Source organism: Sorex araneus, chromosome 6 (assembly GCF_027595985.1).
Source record: "Sorex araneus isolate mSorAra2 chromosome 6, mSorAra2.pri, whole genome shotgun sequence".
Lineage (NCBI taxonomy): Eukaryota > Metazoa > Chordata > Mammalia > Eulipotyphla > Soricidae > Sorex > Sorex araneus.
Window position 1 is genome coordinate 116,775,300 of NC_073307.1, and position 22,161 is coordinate 116,797,460.

Consider the following 22,161-nt stretch of genomic DNA (forward strand, 5'->3'; position numbering starts at 1 on the left):
CGATTTAATAACTCTAAAAGGATGATGTCATGGCCTTATTTTATGTCAATATTTACAATCAGCTAGAAATTACATCCTTCCCAATTTTATTTTTAATAGTTATGATGAAAATTTTGATCTGTCCAGTTGAAAATGTACAAGGGGTCCTATATTTTTCAAAACTAGAGAGAAAAAAAAAGCCCTCGACCTAGAAGATGTCAATAGTATGTTGGCTATTGCCCTGCTTCTGGGGAGGGAATCTCCTGGCTATGAAGAGCCCAGTTTTACAGGAAGGTCTCTGGGCTGCTGCTGAAATCTGACCCCCAACTCCCACCCCATGGGCCTAGAGAGTACCACATCCTCCCCGGGTGCTTCTCAGAGCATGGCCTTTTCTAGCCCTCTGGAATATTTCATCCTCAAGTAACATTTCTTTCTTCTTTGTGTGTTTTTGGAGTAAAGAACTCTCTTTGCTGCTTTCATCTCCTCTTTTCAAGGAGATCTGCCAAACAACTCACCCCACTTCTCCTGTGGCTCTTCCTTCTCTGAGTTATAGAATGAGCACCATTTCCTTTTCTTTTTCTTTTTTTTGAAAGGCAAAAAATAAAATCCCTTATAGGTTTTTGAATTTCCTTCATTGATATAAACAAAATCAGTTGTATTCTGAGTTTATCTAAAGTTTCTCATCCATAAAGGTCTTCACATTTACCTCCCTATATTGGACATCTCACCCAAAAGATGTGTTCCCATCCGCCACCAGGGAGCTCAGCCCTGGCATCAGTTATTATTTCATCTTTCTCATCTTCAGGTGGTCCAATCTTTCTTTGCCTTTCCTCAGAGAACTAATTCACACATTCCCTTAAGATATTCTCTCAGACCAAGGCCTACTCTATCCTTATATCAAAAATAGAAATTTTTTTTGTTTTGTTTTGGGAAGTAGAATTTTTATTTTATTTTTTTTATTAGTTTATTTTTAATTACAGAGTCATCGTGAGGGTACAGTTACAGATCCATACATCTTTGTGCTCATGCTTCCCCCATACAAAGTTCAATAACCCATCCCTTCACCAGTGCCCATTCTCCACCACCAGTAAACCCAACATCCCTTCCCCCCTCCCCAGTCCCGTCTCCCCCCACCCCACCCTGCCACTATGGCAGGGAATTCCCTTTTGTTCTCTCTCTCTGATTAGGTGTTGTGGTTTGCAATAAAGGTGTTGAGTGGCCATTGTGTTCAGTCTCTAGTCTGTATTCCGCCAGCCTCACCCTTCCCCCACATTGCCTCCAACCACATTTTACTTGGTGGTCCCTTCCCTGAGTTACCCAGAATGAGAGACCAGCCTCCAAGCCATGGAAACAATCTCCTGGTACTTATTTCTACTATTCTAGGGCATTAGTCTTATAGTCTATTATTCTATATTCCACAGATGAGTGTAATCTTTCTATGTCTGTCTCTCTCTTTCTGACTCATTTCACTTAGCATGATACTTTCCATGTTGATCCACTTATATGCAAACGTCATGACCTCATTTTTTCTAACAGCTGCATAGTATTCCATTGTATAGATGTACCAGAGTTTCTTCAACCAGTCATCTGTTCTAGGGCACTCGGGTTTTTTCCCAAAAACAAAAATTTATCTAGTAATATTTTAAATATTTCATACAGGTACCTATAGTTTTTACTATGTTATATATATGATACACAAGAACAAATAACAAACAGTTCAAACAGTTAAAAATTATATACCATTATTTTAAAGGTCAAGAACTTGGATGAAACTTGACTGAGTGATTCTTCCATTCCACAGGTGTCAAGTGGTTACTTGTTGGTGTTCAGGTAGTTGGTAGATGGTTTGGAGATTCCTGAAGCCTTGACCCATGCATAATGCCTAGGAGAATATGCTGGAAAGCTGGTCTCAGCTGAGAGCTCTGATCATACATGACTTTTCTAGAATGGCAGTCTTGGAATCGTCACACTTCTTAGACGGTAGCTGAATTACATGAATAGAATGTTCCAAGAAGTTGGAATGGATGCTTTAAGTTTTCTTATGACTTAGCCTGGGATGTTGTGGCACATTCCATCAGCCAAGTGCTGTTTGCTATTAGTTACGAAACTCTCCAAGGACAGCTTGATTCAAAAGGGGAGTGATTAGAACTCACCTGTGTATGGATCAAGTAGCAAAGTAGCAAGTAGCCAGACTCTGTCAAGTTCTTTGCCCAGAAGGCTGCACTGTGTCTAGCTATGGGCTCTCAAAGTGGCTATACTTTGTTTTCATGGCTCCTCGTGAGAAATTCATCCCAAGCTGCTGTTTGAGAGTTTACCTTCCCTAATTCGTTTCATGGGTTGTAGCCCCTAGTTCTGATCCAGAAATAATTAAAAACCATACACTCCTTTTCTCATTTCTTATGTAGGGCACTTCAATTTTATACATCTGTTTAACTTCTCTCCCCCTTTCTTCCGGTCTTCAGCAGCTCATTGTTTTGTTTCTTATCTCTGCGATTTTTCTTTTAAGAAAATATACCTTCGTCATTCAGCCTAATCAGTTCATCTTATTTGTTTCCATCCTTGCTTCACACTTCTCAGGATATAAGGTGACGCATCATTTTGAAACTTTCTCGAGTTCCTCTTTAATTTCCTGCAAAAAAAATAGCTTGACTTTTAGAGATGGTATTTGTTTTGAAGCTGTCAGCAAGACAGGATTCAATAATAAATGCCTATGAAAGATAAGAGGGAGGGCTCAGGAGCTGGTGTGGAAAGCCACAGAGCAACTCTGACAACTGAAAAAGAAAAGGAGGGTGAGGGAGAATGGAGAGGGCAAAAGACTTGGCCAAATTTGTCCCTTCGATGATGCTTTGTCCTATGGTCAGAACAAGCACCTATTCACAAGCCTCATTCATATTCTCGATCTGCTCAGTCACTGCTTGGGCATAGCCTTGGCCAGAAATACAGAAGTGGACCCTGAGATCTGGATCTCTTCTGTCCCTTCCTAGGGCATAGTCCATAGAGGCTGATAAGAGCCTGGATGGAGAATTGTTCTCCATTTGCTGAGGGTAGTTAGAAAGTTTGCCTAGCTTCCTGGCCTTGAAACTTGTGTCTCTGCTGGTTCAGACAAGACCCTGCTGGCACTGAAGGGGATGGATTCAATGGCCTTTGAAAACAGAGAGTTGGATGGACTGAGGTTCAGGTCCAACTCCAACTCATCCTTTGTGTGCCCTGGCTCAGCTTTCTGTATATTGGCTGTAAAATGGGTGTGGTAAATAAGACATCAGGGACCCTTTTAGCTCTGATATTTTGTGATATTTAGACCCTTGACAAAAGTGGAGGGTGTTTTTTTTTTGCTCTTATCAATTTATTAATTTTCAGCTCTATTTTTTAAATTTTTTAATGAGTCAGAAAGAGAGAAGTAGACATAGAAAGATTGCACTCATTTGTGGAATATAAATGACAGAATGAGAGACTAACACCCAAGAACAGTAGAGATAAGTACCAAGAGGATTGCTCCACAGCTTAGAAGCCAGCCTCGAATGCTGGGGGAAAAGGCAGCTCAGATAGAGAAGGGACCATCAAGTAAAGGGTGCTGAGAGGGCCCGATCAGGATGGGAGATATGGGCTGAAAGTAGACTATAGACCGAACATAATGGCCACTTAGTACCTCTACTGCAAACTACACACCCAAAATGAGAGAGAGAGCAAAAGGAATTCCCTGCCACAGAGGCGGGGTAGGGTGGGGGGAGGACGAGTCGGGGTGGTTGAAGGGATGCCGGGACCATTGGTGGTGAAAAATGGGCACTGGTGGAGAGATGGGTATTCAACCACTGTATGACTGAAACTTTTCATGCAAGCACGAAAGTTTGTAAGTCTGTAACTGTACTTCATGGTGATTCACTAATAAATTAAAAAAAAAGAAAGTGGAGTTTTTGAGTTTATCTCTTTCCAAACTTATCCTTGGGAAAAGGTTGTTTATCAATTTTCATCGTCAATGTGCCAACTGAGGGAGACACATGAGATGTGATTATGGTATATGAGTGCATGGGCATTAACAAGAAATTGTTCTCTGACGTAAATGGCCTAATATTAGCAAATGATTTTAAAAAGAATTAGGTTTGAATTGTCTTGTATGGTGCTGATTTGCTTCAAGTGCAAATACTAATCAAGAACATTAGTAATTACCACTTAGGTACAGGACCCCAATATATGAAATCTTCATCTTTATGTGTCACTTGTATAATAATGGATTATAGTAATGATGGGGAAGGATTCAAAGAAATAAGCTCATTACAGAGATTTGCAGTGATGACTTTTGTTAATTAATTTTACCTTCGGTTAAATTGCTTACGAGAGGTGTCTATTAAATCTTAGGAGAAAAACTCATATTAAATATAGCTTGATTAAATACGTTTCTAGTATTAGTCTGCTATATGTAGAGGATTAGCATATTGTGTATGTGAAAACGTCTATAAATAAAGATGCAAAAGGAAGAACCATTTACTTTAAGCCCTAAATGCCTTTAATTTTACTCATTTTACAAATGTAAAAACTGAATTTATCAAACTTGATCAAAGTCACTGAATTTTTACTTATCTATGAGTCATTTTATTTTGCTGTCAAGTGACAGGTACTTTCAGAAGTCTTTTATAGATATATCCGCACCCTTCAGTAATGGGTACAATCACCATGAGAGACAGAGTGATTGTCTCGCAGATGAGAAGATGCAGACATAAAAGGGATAAGTGATTTCGTATGTGTCCCATAGACAGATGTGGCAGGGCCGGGCTGTGAATCCAAGCAGCTTGGCTCCAAAGTCCATGTTTTTAACCACTTTGACAATTCCTCATCATCATGGTATGCTTAAAGAGGCAGGCTGGGACCAGCAGAGACAGTGCAAAAGATGTGAGTGCATGCTTTGAACGGGCTCGGTCCCCAGCACCGATGGCCAGTGCGGCCCTATGTGGCTGGGCCAGCGCCATCTAGTCACAGAGTCAAGCAGAACTTTGCTCGTGCTGACTCCTACTCGCAGTAAAGACAGTCAAGTAAAACGTGAAATGTCAGGCTGGCACCAGAATGTCAATCTTGTTTTCTCTTTAAGTGTCTTTTCTATAGTGCCGGGGTTCTTTAAAAACAAATTTCTTTTATTCCTTTAAACTATACATGACAACTGAAGCTAGTGAGAGATTACTCAGAGCCCCCCTCTGGGGACCTGACTTTTTTGCAATACGCCCCCAACGGGAACACTCCCCACTCTATCTCCACACTTCTCACGAGAAACTCAAGTTAACCAGCACTAATTAATAGGTAGGAATCATCCATAATCAAGAATAACATGCTTCAAAGCAAATGGCTGATTATTAAGTGATTTCAAGTTAGGTGAAAAGCTTTTTCCGAGAAATAAGCTTAACTATAATAGGAATAATCTTCTTGTCATTCTACTAAATAAATTTTCCATTTGCTTTTTCCCTGGGCCTCCCTGGGCCTAATGCTCAGTAATTTCCAGTCCTCCCACTACTAACCTTAGGTCTCTTAGTTTAATAAATGTACATGCCCAGGGATGCTAATTTGGCCTGACATTACATTAAATGTTTTCTAATTTTTATATTATTAGAGGTTGAGTAATAGGGTTACAGTGGTGTTCAAGCTTCTGGTTTTGACGTTCAAAATTATTGCCCACCTCCACCACAGAGGTGCCCATGCTTGCCTCATTCCTACGTCTCCTCCAGTTCAATGTTCCTCGGCACCCCGCCAGTGTCCCCCCATCTCTTGATTACTAGTTACAGTTTTTGGTGCATACTGTTACCCCCAGAGCTCTATCCATGTGCTTGAGACCCGCTGCTTTTGTTCCGGGTTATTTCCTGATGGTCTACTCTATGGTCTCACCTCTGTCTCCACAAATCTGGCACTCTCAGGTCCTGCATTCTAGTATCTAAGGGTCATTATCAATTGATGATGCCCATTTCCTTGATTTATTTCTCGATATACCACCCATGTGCCAGATCATGCTGTAGTTGTCCTGTCTCTGGCTTAGTTTGCTCTAAGCTGCTTCTCTTGACTCAACCTCCCCAAACCCGCACCCAGCTGGAATCCAAATCTGAGAATCGTCATCCTCAAAAAAGCAAATTTTTTTGGTTTGATCATGGCTGGATCACCTCACTGGTTTTCAGCTTGAAGGGTTGTTTACTTATCTGAGGTTCCTGTTCTCAGTAGGAGTTAGTGACACAGCAAAAAGTGTATGTTGCGCCCATCCACGTGGAGACAGATTTCCAAAGAGAGCAGAACAGAGCACATTTGTGATCCTTGCTTCGGGGGACAGAAATGGCCCCTATACGGTTGAGTTCCCATCCTGTCTCATACACGTCTCCCCCAAACTAGAACCTCATCACCAGTGGATGGGGCTGGATTATCGGGTGCTTTCATTTCACGTGATCATGGGCCCACTAGAATTTTGTTATGGAAGAGGAAGGTAGATAGGGCCGAGAACCAACAGACTTTGTTCTTTTCTCTTAGGCACTGGTGAGGAAGATTGATACCTCAGACAACATCTACACCATGGAATCCACCACAGGGAACCTGTTTAGCCTGACCCAAGAGGGGGCTCCTTTGTGCCGCATCATTGCCAAGGTGAGTTGATAGCTTCGGGGCCTAGAGGACAGACCTGGTGAGAGTAGAAAAAAATTGTTCTGGTGGGAAGAGCAGGCTCTGTAGGGCCATCTTAGCTCTGGCGATTGCGCTGCTGTGTGAACTTGGAAGAGTCATTGCCTCTCTCTGGGCTTTCAACTTTCCTTTCCGGAGAGGTGAGTCTGCTTCACCTGGTTGTTCCCAGGGTTCATTTCTGAATTTGCACTGGTGGGACTCAGGGGACCAGGTGCAGTGCCAGGAATCAACTCCCAGTTGACCACATGCAAGGCCTTACATGCTTTCCTGTGGTACCATCGCTTGGCCCCTTTTCTCCTTTCATTGTGACAAGCCCTCTCTGATTTAATCCCCCAACTGAAACAAAAAGCTGGCGCCATCTTTCTCCTGAGTCTCTCATCTCGTTCTGCACAAGGTGTCTCTGTTTAATACCAATCCTGCCTGTCTTCATGTATTCCACTAAACCCGAACCAGACATATCCCTCTCCTCAGGTTTTTGGCTGGATCCCCCAAGTGCCTCCAGCTCTCCACAGCACAGGAGGGGGAGACACTGCATGGCAATTCCAATCCCTTAGCTTTGTCAGCAAGTCACCCTGCACTGGAGATCCAAACCCTTAAGGCAAGTAGAGACACTTGCAGTGCTAGGGTATACAGGGGTCTGTTCCTTTTTTTCTTTTTCACTTGAGAAATGATGTCACCTTTACTGATAGGACCAGTGATGGAACTTGAAGCAGGAGTGAGGGGTGGTAAACATCTGCCCTTCTAAAGGCTACAGTTGCTCACTATCAGGCGACAGGTGACCCTCCGGTATGGTGGTCCCCAGCAATGATTCGGCACAGTCAGCATGGGAGAGGGAACCAGATCTAACCCCTCTAGGATCTCCATCTCCATGTCTTCAAGTCTCTGATCCTGAGAAGAACACAGAGAGAGAATTGGGTGATGGCAAAACTTACTCCAGCCTACAAAGTGGCAAGACACAGCTGCCCAGTGGAATTGGCGTTTGGGTTTCCTGTCCTGAAAGCGAGGCAGGGGCTAGGAGTCCCTGTTGTCATTGGCTCAGCTTCCTCGCCCCAAATACTCAGGATATGGATCACCAGAAAGCAGGGAGGCAACTGCCCTGGACCTTTCCCCCACCTCTCTGGGTGGGATGTGCGTGTCATTTCTTGGGTCCTTCATCCACCCAAGCTCCCTCCAAGAGTCAGGTCTGCACAGCTGTCTGCCACCCGTCCTCCCACTCTCCCGGCATCCTCCAAAGACTGAGGAGGAACCCAGAGCTTCCCGGCCAGGGGCAGCAGCCCAGGCACCCACTGCGCCCATTGCCCCCCGCCTCGTCCATCCTTTTCCCTGTCACTAGCTTACGTGCTCTGCCATGGCTGCCTCTGGCTTTCTGACAGATTATCCGCAGTTTGGTTTAAATAATTCATACTATTATATAGCTGGGCGCCGAGCCCAGAGCTTTCTATAAAATTAAACAAGCTCCTGCCAACAGTGCGATTCTGCTAGCTCAGGCAATTCCCAGCTCTCCTCTGAGAGGAGCAAAGCTCTCGGGTCCTCCATGGGGGCTTCAGGGTGGTCCAGAGAGCAGATCCATCTCCTTCCTCTGTGGTCTCTTATCCCCCAGAGTCTGACGCCTGGGTCCCTGGCATGAGGGCGGGAGACTGGAAGGCCGCCACACAGCCTGGCCCTCACCCGTTGTCCAGAACTGGCCACTCAGACCTTCCATGTTCCTTCACTCCGTGGCACGCAGGTGGCTGTCCTGACCCTGTTTCTGACAAAGTTAACTGGCAACGGAGCCAGGAATTGAACCCGAATACCCTCAATCTGGACTCAGGATTTTCCTCCCTTCTCTCTCAGCAGCCCAAATATGCCGAGAAGGCCACCTCTCTTGAGGGGGGTGGGTGTAATGAGAATCAATGCAAATGTGAGCAGAGGCTTAAATATACTTGGTTCAGCATCTCCTGAGCCAACGAAGAACCACCACATTCTTCCTGACCCCTGTCTTGTCTTCTCTGGCACCATTTTTTCCTTCTCTGCTCTGGATGCAAATATCTATCTTCAGGGAGAGAAATAATATTTAGATGATAAATACAATGAAGTCTAAACACAGGCCATGTAAACATCCACACACATATAAACATATGTTTACATCTGGAGGGTGGTCAGTAGTCACCAGAGGGCAGCTGGGGAGAGAGCACAGGGCTCCTGCTTCCGGTTTCCTGCTTTCATGAGGAATAACTTGGTTTTACTCTTGCCCCTCTCAGGGTGAGGTCCCTGCATGGAACCCACACCAGCTGTCTCAGGAAGTGTGGGAAAGTGGGGAGGCAGAGACAAGGGATGGTGGAGGGAGGAGTCAGAGGGGGCTGATTCCACAGAGCACTGCTGTGCCCTCAGAATCAGAGCACTTCCCTTTGACCCTGCTGCAGCTCTGCTCGGATTGTACTGGATTCTCTGCTTCTGTCCTTCTACCCTGAGTGCCCACCAACACTCCATATCATGTACCTGCTTTTGAAAGTATCTGCCAGACCATGAGCTCAGGAGGCAGTGGCATGCAGGAAGCCCTGGGCCAGGATAGCATCTGGCTTATGATAAATAACTCATCTGTTTCTTTTTCTTCTGAAGTTTGGGCCACACCTAGTGGTGCTCTGGAGCTAGTTCTGGCTCTGTGCTTAGGTGGAATTACCACATGGTGCTCTTTGGAGACCATTTGCCAGGTCAGGAACTCACACCACGATCAGTTGGATGCAAGGCATCCAACCCTTGTGCTATCTCTCTGGCCCAATGACTAATTTTTTTTGAAATGCACAATGAATTTATCATCCCAAACTAGATCCTTTCCCATCACAAGAGCCAACCCTATGTAAATAGGAATATAAATTGCAGGGTTATTCTCACAAGATTATAGTTTCACAAATGACACACTTGGACACTTATCTTGGCCCCTGTAGAGATAAGGAACAGAACTTATGGAATGAAAAGGACCCCTAAGCCTCACCTTGTGGGGTGCAGGGAAGGGCATATCTGGGGTTAATTTATTTGGTGAGCCTATGCTAGGTAGCCATGCTTAGTATCCTCTCCCAAGGACACTGTCCCTTTACACAGTCGTGCTGAGTCCTTAGCATAGGGAAGGTACCTGGTAACTCGGTACCTAGCAGGAAGTGCTCAGTATATTTTTGGATGAAAATTCTTAAAAACAGAAAGAATTTTGTTGCACTCATCATATCCTCCTCCTCTTCCTCCTCCTCTTCTTCCTCTTCCTCCTCCTCCTCTTCCTCCTCCTCCTTCTCCTCTTCCTTCTCCTCTTTCTTCTTCTTCTTCTTCTTCTTCTTCTTCTTCTTCTTCTTCTTCTTCTTCTCTTCTTCTTCTTCCTTCTTCTTCTTCTTCTTCTTCTTCTTCTTCTTCTTCTTCTTCTCTTCTTCTTCTTCTTCTTCTCTTCTTCTTCTTCTTCTTCTTCTTCTTCTTCTTCTTCTTCTTCTTCTTCTTCTTCTTCTTCTTCTTCTTCTTCTTTTTTCTGCTTTTTCTTCTGCTTCTCCGTTGCCTTCTTCTGCTGCTTCTTCTTTTTCTTCTTCTTCTTCTTTGATACCTGTACATATTTTAAATTTTACTTAATCCACTGTGGTTTACACTATTAATAATGGTATCCTCATTAGCCCCCTCAACACACACACACACACACACACACACACACACTTTTTATTTGTACACCATGGTTTAGTTGCTCACGATGATTTGTTACAGGCATTCAATATTGCACGCACTCTTCTATAACTTGTGTTCCTTTGATTTGGGGAACAGAGGTTGATGGGTTCAGTGAGAGCCAGGAGTGGTGAGGTGCTGGTAAATGGTGCTGGACCCTGTCCCTGGCAAACATGCCTGCCATCCCTACACCCCTGCACCAGCCCTTACTCTCCAGAAGCATAAAGTGACTTCCACTCTCTGGGAAGATCCTGTTTATGGAGTTAGCTTTTGACGGCAGCATGCACATACTGTAGGTGTACATGAACCGACAGGGTCTTGGGTGTGTGTCTGCTTGAGTGTCTGTGTGCATATATGAATGTATGTGGGAGTATTTGTGTGTGTACATGGTAGGGATGGGGAAAATGACTTTTTATAACTACCTATAAATCAGCTGACAGAAGACAGATCAGCAAGGGGACAGCAGAGCAGTTTATTTGGTAGCACGCTTAATATGCACAGTTGCTCTGGAATCAGTAACACACGGGGCTGGGTGGGACTGGAGGTTCTTTGCTAGCGTCTTAGCAAAACAAAACAAAACAAACACACAACCCCCCCACCCCTACCACCCACCACACACAGACTTTTAGACAACTAACAAGGCCAAGGAAAAGTAGGGGTAGCAAATCATGAGAAAGCAATCATGCAAAAAGCTGACAAATGATAAAAACGTGTCAGGAGGGTTTCTTAGGTAGATTTCGCTCATGGCTGATAAGGACTAACTGACCTCAGCACCCTGATGAACGTTTGTGTTTCTAAGTAGAGAGGGGACACATTAGCAAATTTATGTGCTGGTTGCAGGTAAATAGGGGGAGAATAAGGAGAGAGAGAGAGAGAGAGAGAGAGAGAGAGAGAGAGAGAGAGAGAAAACTTTCTTTTATCTGCTTTGTCTCAATTGCCCTCATCTTTATTTATTTATTTATTTTTAATTTTATTGAATCACTGTGAGATAGTTACAAGCTTTCATGTTTGGGTTACAATCTCACAATGATCAAACACCCATCCCTCCACCAGTGCACATTTCCCACCACCAATATCCCCGGTATACCCCCCCCTTTCCCACCCTCCCCCTGCCTCCGCCGCAGACAATATTCCCCATACTCTCTCTCTCTGCTTTTGTTTTTCCCTCATCTTTAAATAATCCTTATGCCACTGTGGCATGTTTGGGATGCCAGAATATGCCACGTGACAGTCCCAAAGCCTGTCTGCTGGGCGGGGGCTGCTGCTCAGCCTGCATCAAGCCATCCTGACACTTTCCTTTCCTCGGCAGGAGGGTGGGGTCGTGGCCCTTTTCAAGGTGTGCCGGCAGGACACTTTCCGGTGCTTGTATCCCCAGGCGCTCCGCACACTGGCCTCCATCTGCTGCGTGGAGGAGGGTGTCCACCAGTTGGAGAAGGTAGGACCTCGGGGGTCTGGTGTGGGTGGGGGGCACCAAGCTCCTTGGCGCCATCGGTGCCTTTTCAGGGCACAGGCCTGAACACTTCCTCTCCCTGGGCACCCTTCAGAGTGTGGGCGTAATAATCACAGCATAATAATGATAGCATGGAATAACATAATGTAAAAATCATGATAATAATGATAATAATGATCTTCTGGACTTTCCAAACCCCCCAAATCGGCACCCTCTCTACCACAAACACCAGGAACCTTTGCTACCAGGATCCCTGTTGAGATAGGATGAACCAGGGAGCGTCCCAGCCATTATTATAATCACAGTCATAATGATAATACCATTGTAATTTTTGGTTTGGAAAATCCAGAAGGTCATTATTGTTATCACCATTATCTTTACTATTATTATGATCACAATCATCATTGTGGGGGCCTGAGCATGGGAGTTGATGAGGACAGGAAGGGGACGGAGGAGTGGGGCCAGGGAAGCCAGGGCCCAGGCCATCTCAGCACCCTGGAGGTGACCATCAAAGTCTAGCAGGTGGGAAACAGTGGGAGGCCGGAGGAGCTGCAGGGGGGTGGGTGGGCTCCGGATTTGGTGAGGTTGGTCTTTCCCTCCTGGTATGACCTCTGCAGAGGGAAGAGCACAGTGGTGTCTGGGCAAACTGCTGGGCTCTACGGAGACTAGAGGGCTCGAGTGAGGGAACAGGTTTCTGGGCAAGTGTGTGTGTTGGGGGGGGAGGGCTCCCTGGGGCAGAAGGTGGGACTGGAGAGGGAATCTGAGGTGGCCGAGGAGCCAGGTGGACGCTGTTCTCAGCCCATCAGGGGAGCTGTGAGCTGGGGGGGGGGGTGGGGGCTGGTTGCTCCTCCCACAGTCTTCCCTCCTTGGAGGACTGAGGGATCTGAGTCAATCTGAGGCTGGGATGGATGATTCAAACCAGAGAGGGCAGGCAGGGAGGCGAGCTGGGGGAATTTTTCAGCCAAGGTTCAGGGAAAGATGTCGATAAGTCCTGAGGACAGGAAGTCGAAGGTCAGGGTGTGGGCAGGAAGCTCACAGGGCCAGGGGCAGGTGCAATCAAACTGCTTCCCCCTCCCTGGCCCCAGCTGCCCAGAACACGCATATCTTAGCCCCTCCCCGACTCCTCGGCTTAGCTCTGGACTCCAAGGCAGGCACCGTCTGACTGTCCCCTCTGCTCTGCACCTTTGCACGTTCGACATGCATCATGGGCAGGTCCTGGGCTCGCACACTCAGAGCTCTGCACTGAGGTCGGAGGTCAGAGGGGCGCCTGCTCCTTCCACAGAGAAAGCTGTGGCACAGAGAGGACTAAAATCATCACACAGCAAGGGGGCGGCAGTGCTGACAGCAGCCCCCTTGGCAGTGCCCCTTCTGTGGATCTGGACCCTCCCTGTGTGTGTGCCCACTCAGAGGGTGAAGTGGAGAGGGGGGGGGGTGACACAGACAGACAGACTCGTTGAAACAGATGCACTGAACTATTTGGTTTCAGATACATAATTCTCTCTCCTCCTTTTTTTTTTAAAACATATTGGGCGTTGGACAGTGGGAAACTGACCGAAGGGGTCTGTTCATGGCCTTTCATTTGTTGGTGGGCAGGAAGAGTGGAAAGAGAAGGGTCTGCTCTCTCCAAAGCCTGTGGGTGCCTGGCTGCCTTGAGTCTGCAGAGACAGGGAGTGTTGGCAGCCGGGGGAAGAACACTCGGGGGCTTTTCGAAGAGGTGAAAGTCTCTGCAGCTGGGAAGACTCAGGCAGTTTCTCCTTCCACTGCTCCCATGTCACAGCAAATACAGAAAGCACCCGCATGTCTCTCCTGGACCCCACCTAGAAGTCAGCCCCTGTCATGCTGAGCTGGTGATGAGCTCATGCCACATGCACACACATACACATATGCACGGACACATATGCACACACATGCAAGTGCATGCACACACAGCTCCCGTCAATTCCCCAGACCCGAGCCGGCACGAGCACCCTCATATCTGCACCTTAAAGGCAGACAGAGGCTCCACTAGTTTAAGTGACGTTCCTGAAATCTCAGATTTGCAGCCAGAGTTTTGACTGGAATCTCACATTCCCATTTTCCTCCCTGGTTCCGTGAATCTCAGAATGCTGAGAAAAGTGCCTGAAGCTCAACACAGCTCCACCATTCTGCGCCTTGCCACCGTCCTAACACCCTCCATCCACCCCCAGCCTCCACAGGTGCAGTAAATGATAGTTCCCACCTGAGCACCCGCCCCTCCTCTCCCCCCTCCCCCCCCCCCCCCCCCCGCCCTTCTTCAGTCACGACTCCTTTCCATACGCAGGAACTGACGTCTCACTGCGGGAAACTGAGTGGGAATGAGAATTATCCGAGGAGTGCCCCCTGGTGGCCAGACATAGAAAGGATCTTGCTCTGCTGTCTGCCTTGACAAAGCGGCTTCTGGGAATCTAGTTCCATCTGTGGTCACTTCTAGGGTGCACAAGTTCCCCCATTGCACAGATGAAAACACTGAAGTCCAGCGAGGCCAGCGGACTCCTTGCGCAGAATCACACATGTCAGTATTACAGTCATTCAGCAAAGATTTTCCGGTCTGCTGAGGCCGACTCAGGGACTGGGAGGTGCTGGGAGTACCGCAGTGAACAAAACCCTCCCGCTCCTCATGCAATTTATATTCTAGGGCACAAGCGAGAAAGATTATAGCTGTCAGACCCCATCAGCCTTCTGACTGTTTAGTGCATAAAACCCATGAACTAAGAATGGTTTTAATTTTTTAAAAATTAAATAATTGAAAAAATATCATACAGTAGTATTTGAACATTATAGGAGATTTAATTTTTTGATGCATGAAATTGTATTGGCACGCAGACAAGTCTCTCTGTAATTGTGGTCTATATCTGCATTTAAGCAGCAACGGCAGATGGAGTAACTAGCTACAAGAGACCATTCCGCCTGTAAGGTCAAAAAATATTTTTCATACAGAAAGTGTTTATCGACTCTTTCTGTCCCTGGAAAATAAGGTTGTTGCGGCAATAATGAGGAAGACAGAAACATCTATACATCCAGCACTTGCTCAGCGCAAGCACTTTTAAGCACCTTCTTCCATCAAGTAGTTGTCATGGATATGCTCCATTAGGGCTGTTATTATTCCCACTGTTGATGGGAGGAAGGAAAGCTCTGGGAAGTGAAACAGCTTGGATTTCTAGAATGTACGGCTAATAGATGAACCGGCCGTAATTGAATTTTGGTGCAGAGAGGCACCCTCTGGTGGCCAGAAGCTATTAGTACACCGTACTGCTTGCAAGGTGGCTCGGACGCTCCCTAGTCCATCCTGCCCCTCAACAGGGTGGGTACCTGTACCAAATAAGTGGCCATCGGTGTGTTTGTGGCATATAGGGTGCTAAATTACGGGGGTTGGAAAATCCGGAATATCGTTATTCGGTGAATAACGAAGGAGGGAGCACTGGCAGATCTGCAGAAGAGGCTGGCTAGCACGTTCACAGACGCTGCCTGGTGCAATGCAGAGAAGTCCCTTACGTGCCGGAAGTATTTCACCAGAGTTTGTGGCCTGCTTAGATAACATCAGGGGGTCAGTCCCCCAACCTCACCTCCGGTGTAGCCGCCTGCCCCCCAGCTTCGTTCATTCCCTGATAGTGAGTCAAGAAAGCACTGGACTGGGTTAGGGTTTCCCCGTCTTGGAAAAGACAGAGAGAAAATGTGGACCGAGGAGGATTAAGGGCCCCAGAGCCACGCAGTCCAGCTCTGGACGCTCTTCGGGTGACCCAGTTACTTGCACGGTTCAGTCTGTATCTCTAAGGACTAGCGCCGGCCTGACCTTGGGAGAATCGCAGGGTCTCAGGCAGGGTGAACGGGAAAGGGTCCAGGGAGGAAGATGCTTTTCTGTGTTTCCTGGACTTGAAAAATGGGGATGGCGCCCTCTGCTGGGCATGTGGAGGAGCTGCAACAGTGGGCGGAGCTGGCATCCCGGGGCGGGGCTGGGCCGGCTTCTCTCCCCGCTACCTTTTCAGGTTAGTCTGGGAGGAATCCGCGCGCCTCTACAGAACCTGAGTGTTGGGGATCTTGCCATGACCCCGACAGAGTTCCAAGCGTTCTGAGTGACGGACCCGTTAGGGTGCTGGAGCTGAACTTGGACCTGGCCAAGGGCCAGGATAGGGAAGTGAAGTTGAGCCCGGGGCTGCAGTTCTTAGTAGGGGCTGAGGCACTTGGGCTCGAACCTGCAAATCTAGTGCCCTAAGGTATAGGGAGGTTCAAAGCCCAGATCTGAGACAGTCTTAGGCAAAGACTTGCAAGCAGAACCGCTTCCAGCCATGAGACCACATGAGACCAGAGACAAACTCAGAACACCTTTTTTCTTTTCTTTTCTTTTCTTTTCTTTTCTTTTCTTTTCTTTTCTTTTCTTTTCTTTTCTTTTCTTTTCTTTTCTTTTCTTTTCTTTTCTTTTCTTTTCTTTTAAAGAATCGTGATTTACAAAACTGTCAATAATAGAGTTTCAGCTTGGGGACATTGGTGTAGGGACACAAACGCACGTTTGAGGTGTCTGTTTTTCTGTTTTCAAATCAGGAGAGTACCCAGACTGAAGACAGAAGGAGAGTTTAATGAGAATCAATGATGAAATCGGAGAAGAGGGGAGGAGGGAGGCTCAATTTCAAGTCCAAGAAGGCAATCCTCAGTGGTGGAGGCTGGAAATTGTGTCCGTTTAGACTCTGGTATCCTCCTCACTCAGGTCATAGCTGCCTGGGCACTGAAGGTCTGATCTGGAGATTGGGAGGTTCCAGCCAGTTACTGAAATCTAGCCAGGGAATGGAGCGATAGCGCAGCCGGTAGGGCATTTGTCTTGCATGTGGCCGACCCAGGTGCGATTCCCAGCATCCCATATGGCCCCCTGAGCACCACCAGGAGTAATTCCTGAGTGCACGAGCCAGGAGTAATCCCTATGCATCTCTGGCTGTGACCCAAAAAGCAAAAAGCAAATATATATATATATATATTGTAAATATATATATATATTTACAGCCGGGAGGCAGGAGAGAGCTAGGTGGGAGATTGTATAGCCCTGGGTGCTGACTTGTGGGACTTTGTCCCTACTGCTTGCAGCTTTTGGGGTTGAAAATGGCCAGATAGAGGTTACAGTTGAATTTAAAAAGTGAATAGTTTTTCTTCTTCCACCTATGTTTCTATGACTCATATGACTCAGCCCTTTTGCAAAGAGGTGGGAAAGGAGGTGATGCCCATTTTACAGAAGGGAAAGTTGAGATGGGGAACCAGAGACACTGGTGGGGATGAGTAAGAGATGGGAAAGCATTCTTTTACTCCTCAAAAGTTTTATTGGCTTAAATCTTCTGCCTCACCCTCAGATCACACTTTAGCAGAAAGGGGATGTGGGGTGCGGATCCCTCAGGCCAAGGCAGCTGCTTGAATTTCATGGAAGCAGTTCTCACAAATAGACGTGAATGCCAGAAAAACATCTGTGCTTCCTCCACCTTCACGTCCCAGGCGGCCCAGAAATAGTCTTGGGAGGTGCAGAGCCCCGGTGACCGGCTGTGCTCTGACAGACAGGGGTGGGAACGCCCCTGTCACCTCCCCAGTCCTGCCAGGGGACTCGGTGGAGGCGATTCGGTGCACTCCCTTCCCTGAGTGGAACGCCACGCCTCGGTGCCCGGGTGCCTAGGTGATCACCACCTGCCTTTATTGCAGGATGCGGGAATTAGGAGGCTGGGAATTAAGAGCTGGGAAAACTCAATGACACGCTCATCCAAGGCGCCCCCTGGTGGTGGTGCGCGCGAGAGTCCCGTAGCAATCACGGGTCAGACTGCAGGAAGCCCTGGCTGGCTGGGCTTCAGCGGCTTGCACCCCAGACTCAGGTGTAAACTGAGGGTGGAGAACCTGCTCGTGACCCGTAGCCGCGAGTGCCAGTTCCGCAGCGCCAGGGCACCGGCCGGCCCGCTGCGCGGTGTTGCAGCGCCCTCTTATGGGCACGAGCGGCAGCGGCCTGGGGCTGCTTTGCAGAGCTGGCCTGGGAGACCCGCGGGTGGGCTCTGCCCTCCGCTTGCCCCCAACCTGCGGTCCGGGCCCCGAGAGCCGTGGAGCGAGTTGGCCAGGGGAGGCCCGGGATTTGCAAATTCAAATTTGCAAATTGACTGGGCCTTCTTCCTGCTGAGCCAGCAGCCTTCAGGATGTGGGTAGATCTAAATGTGCTCAGCGGTTTTCTACTTTTTTTTTCTCTCTCAACTTCTTGTTTTCTCAGATGGTTTTGGAAGGAGAGTCTTTTCTTTTTCTTAAATTAGGCACGGTGATTCACAATCCCATTAGCGATAGAGCTTGAGAGGTACAGCGGTCCAACTCCATCCTCACCGTTGGGTCAGCATCCTTCTGCCGGTGTCTCAAGCTCCCTCTCACGCCCCCTCTACACTCCATCACCCCCTAGCAAACTGCTGCTTTTTAAATTTTGACACGATTTACATAATTGTTAGTAACATAGTTTCAGGTATACAATGCTCCCACCTCTAATTCCACCACCTCCTGTTTCCTTTCCTCAACTCATCACCCTAGTTCCCTTTTGTCCACCAGCCAGACTCCTTGAAAGGTACATTTTTAAATTAATCACTGTTGACGGGGTCCCGCTGTAGTGCTGCCTCTGGTGGGTTAGACAGGAGCAGGTTATCTGATCATGATCATTCGGGTCATTTGCTTACAATGGCACTGACACTTGACTGTCTTTATTATTCTCATTCTTTGCTTGGAGCCTCCCCAAAGTAGTCCCTTTTAAAATAGTCTTTCAGAATTACTAAAGGATGGAGGAGAAAGATGGCAACATGGTCCAAGGGCAGTGGTGGGTTAAACATTTTGCTTTTTGAAAAACAAGTTGAAAGAGGATTTTAAAAAATGTTTTAATATTGGGGCTGGAGTGATAGCACAGCGGGTAGGGCGTTTGCCTTGCACGCGGCCGACCCGGGTTCGAATCCCAGCATCCCATATGGTCCCCTGAGCACCGCCAGGGGTAATTCCTGAGTGCATGAGCCAGGAGTGACCCCTGTGCATTGCTGGGTGTGACCCAAAAAAGCAAAAAAAAAAAATGTTTTAATATTGTTGTTGTGACTCCACCCTGGATGCGTGAAAACAGCATTTTGGGTGATAAATCTGGATATAAGGAATTTTTAAACGTCCCCTATTGGTGCTTGTCACTTGAGAGCCACGCTGAGAACTGCTCTTCTCAGTAGCACTTTAGTTACAATTCTGGTTTCAGCTGTGCTTCATCCTGCTTAGCCGGAATCTTGGTATTTTCCATCCACCCACCTAGTTCTCAGCAAGATCACCTTCACCTTTGTGTCCTGGTGGTGTTGTCTCAGTTTGCTCAGCTTGACTCTGTTCTACCCCAGATGCTTTGAAATTCTCTATCTGACTATCTGCTTAAAGGAAGATCATTTGTGTGACTTCCTATTTATGTCCCTAAGTCCTTAAAGCCTTGATTTCTCTTTGCTGCAAAGACCTGCCCTCCCTCCTCCCCTTCTTCCCCCATCCCCCCAACTCAACTGCTGAGCTGGCTGTAAAATCCCTATCTTCAATGCCCACCCTGTAACCTCCTGATCACTGGACACATTTATTTGGGCCCTGAGCGCTTAATCAGAGATGCTTGTTTGGCATAGCTTGTTTGGGTTGAGTGGGCTTTGTCCTTGGGGAGAAAGTGAATGTTCTCTCTGCAGATGTGTCCTACTGTCTACAGTTTTCGTGAGGCTGTGAGTGGCACCATCACATTAGCCCCTGGTGCTGTCCACAGACCCTCCTGCACCTGGCATTCGTCAGGCTCATATTCCGAGTTCAGTTCCCACGGCTGCCTGTGCTCCTTTTGCCCTCCCGCTGTGTTGTCCTGTCCATGTCTCATCTGAGCCCTTGCTTTCCTCTCTGAGAATGGCCTCGCTTCCCTCCGTCTCTGCTCTGGACAGCCCAGACCATCCTGCTGAAACTCATGAGTAGAATTCTTGGTAGGACCGCTTGGCGGTCCACTCCTCTTTTTCTTTTTCCTTTTTCTCTTTCTTTTTCCTTTTGGCTTTTTGGGTCATGCCTGGTGATGCTCTGGAGTGGCTCCCAGCTCTCTATTCAGGAATCCCTCCTGGAGGTGCTCAGGAACCTTAAGGGATGCCGGAGATCGAACCGGTTGGGTGCATAAAAGGAAAATGCCCTCCCTGCTGTACTATCACTCCAGCCCCTTCGTGTGTTCTGACTTGGTGCAAGAGCTGCATTAAGGTGCCTCCGTGAATAGAACAGTGAAGGGTAGGATTGGGGGAAAGTGTCATCTTCAAGTTTACTCCTGAAATTGGGTCACATTTCTGCAGCTACCTGCATTTCTGAGCCTCTTTGTTAATACCACGACCCGACCCACCACCCACCTTGACCTTTCTCTAAGAACCAGCTACGCAAAGCAGATCTAGAGACTCTCACTGAGAGTGTTGCTGGCCTTTTGTGTCCCAGCCACTGTTCCTGGGAGAAAAGCACCTTTCGTATCATCAGGAGAACATTGCTCGTAAGTCTCATGTGGATTAACTGTACATTCTGGTTTCTCGGCTGTCTGAGTGCCGCTGTCCCCAGATGCTCCCCAGTCTCCAGCTTCTCGTTTCAGACTCGGACTGCATCAGGTTTGCTTCCCGGCCAGCCCTTCCTCCTCTGCCCTGGCCTGTGAGGATCCAGCCTTGGCCTCCCCTGCCACCCAGATGCTAATTACTGAGAAATGCTTCCGCAGCATTTCCGTGGGGCTGTGACAGTGCTTTGATTTGATTGTTCTCTTGGCATCATGAAGTTTATGATTGGGGATGGGAAGAGTGAGGTTGGGGATGGAGATTTTGCTGAACCTGGCCCAGAGTTTGAGGAAACAACCCTCTAGCTGTGCTGCTCTGAACCCATCTCAGGGGCTGAGCTGAACAGCCCCGTCGACCTGGCCCTCCCCAGCTGCTCCCCTTGTGGTTCTTTCTAGATATCCCCCAGGTGGGCATGGGCACAGGGCAGGGAGGAGGAGGCCAGATGGAAGTCCTTACCCTGCCACGAACCTGCTGTTCCACGGAAGCCATCTCCCGTCCAGCCTGTGCCTCTGGGACCCATCCTTCAGCCCCACTTGCTGAGTTAACAGCATCAGGCTTCAGCTGGGTGCTGGGGACCCAGAGAGGACTCGGGTGGACTGTGGGGACTGTGTGTGAGCTCAGAGGACAGGCCCGGGCTGCTGTGTGGGCACAGCACAGTGGAAGGGCAACCGTGGGCATAGAGGCCCTCTGGAGGGGGGAAGGGGGCAGGGCAGGTGAGTCAGGGGTGCATTCACTGAGTGAACAAGGACCATTTCTTCCGAATCTAGAGGAAAGCAAGCACGGAAGATGGCGAAGGGGCTGCTTCTGCTTTCCGGGAGGAACTGGGTTCGAGGTAACCATGGGGCAAACTGATTTTGGAATGAAATATAGAGTCCCCGTAAGGCACTGGGGATGTTGATGTGGATTTGGGGAAGAAGGCAAGTGCTGGAGGAGGGCAAACTTTGGGGGCCACCCGAGGGAGTTGTGGGTGAGTGTTTGGGTTCTGTTGACAGAGACAGTACAAGGTGGGCAGACAGCAACTCCCGGGCAAGGTGCGAGAGACGGATTGGAGGAGGAGAGGCCGAGAGAGGAAATGATGGAAGTTATTAGTGGGGTGTCTTGGGTGCCCAGTGGGGAGAGGCCTAGGGGATAGTTCTCGGAGTGGTGAGGACTTGAGAGGGCCTTAGGGACCGGGCCCTGTCCCAGGCATACTTATTCTTGGGAAGCACTTGACTTCTTTTATTATTCTTTCTCTTTCTGTCATGTTCACTGTCTCTCCGCCCTGGCCTCCACCCACCCCCACCCCGGCCATCTCCTCTCTCTCCCACTCTCTCACCCTCATTTTGGGCTTTTTGATGATTCTCTCTGTTTTTTGTGTTTCTCCAGCTCAGAATCCTTCCCTGCCTGTGTTTGTCTCAGTGCTCAATTCCGCATCTCTCGCAGTGTCGGTAGGTTCTGGGCTAATGTTTGTTGAATTACAGAGATCCAAGGACAGCCCTCCTTCCCCGCTCCTGTCCCTTCTGAGGGATTGTAGTCATTCAAACTTTAATAGGGCTCACACGCTCCCCTCTGAACATGTCCTTGTGGGCTGCAAGAGTGGAGGATGTCCAGACAAGTGGATACCTTTGTGGTCCCAACCTACACGCTTGAGGTTTTCTGCAGGATCTGTGTCCCAGAGGCGCCTGCAGGAAGGAGCCATGGAGAGAGCTGATGGGGGCCTCTGCTCTGGAGGCAGAGGAAGGGAAGTTAGGACTCTGCTCCAGGTCTAAGAAGGACAGTAGGGGCATGGCGCCACCACGTGGCAATAACTCAATATTGCAACCGACAAGTTTTAAGGGATTCCAACATGCTCTGAAATTGATACATTTTAAAGCCTCT

General features: G+C 48.0%; 1 protein-coding gene across 6 annotated transcripts in view; it reads left to right on the forward strand.

Moving 5' to 3' along the window:
* Nucleotides 1-22,161, forward strand: part of INSC (INSC spindle orientation adaptor protein) — a 136,993-nt gene that overhangs the window by 84,434 nt on the left and 30,398 nt on the right. For all 6 annotated transcript variants that reach the window (XM_055143404.1, XM_055143406.1, XM_004613575.2 and 3 more), the window contains 2 exons: nt 6,472-6,585; nt 11,600-11,725. In XM_055143404.1, coding sequence (XP_054999379.1) covers nt 6,472-6,585; nt 11,600-11,725 — 240 coding nt within the window. The remainder of the gene's footprint in view (nt 1-6,471; nt 6,586-11,599; nt 11,726-22,161) is intronic.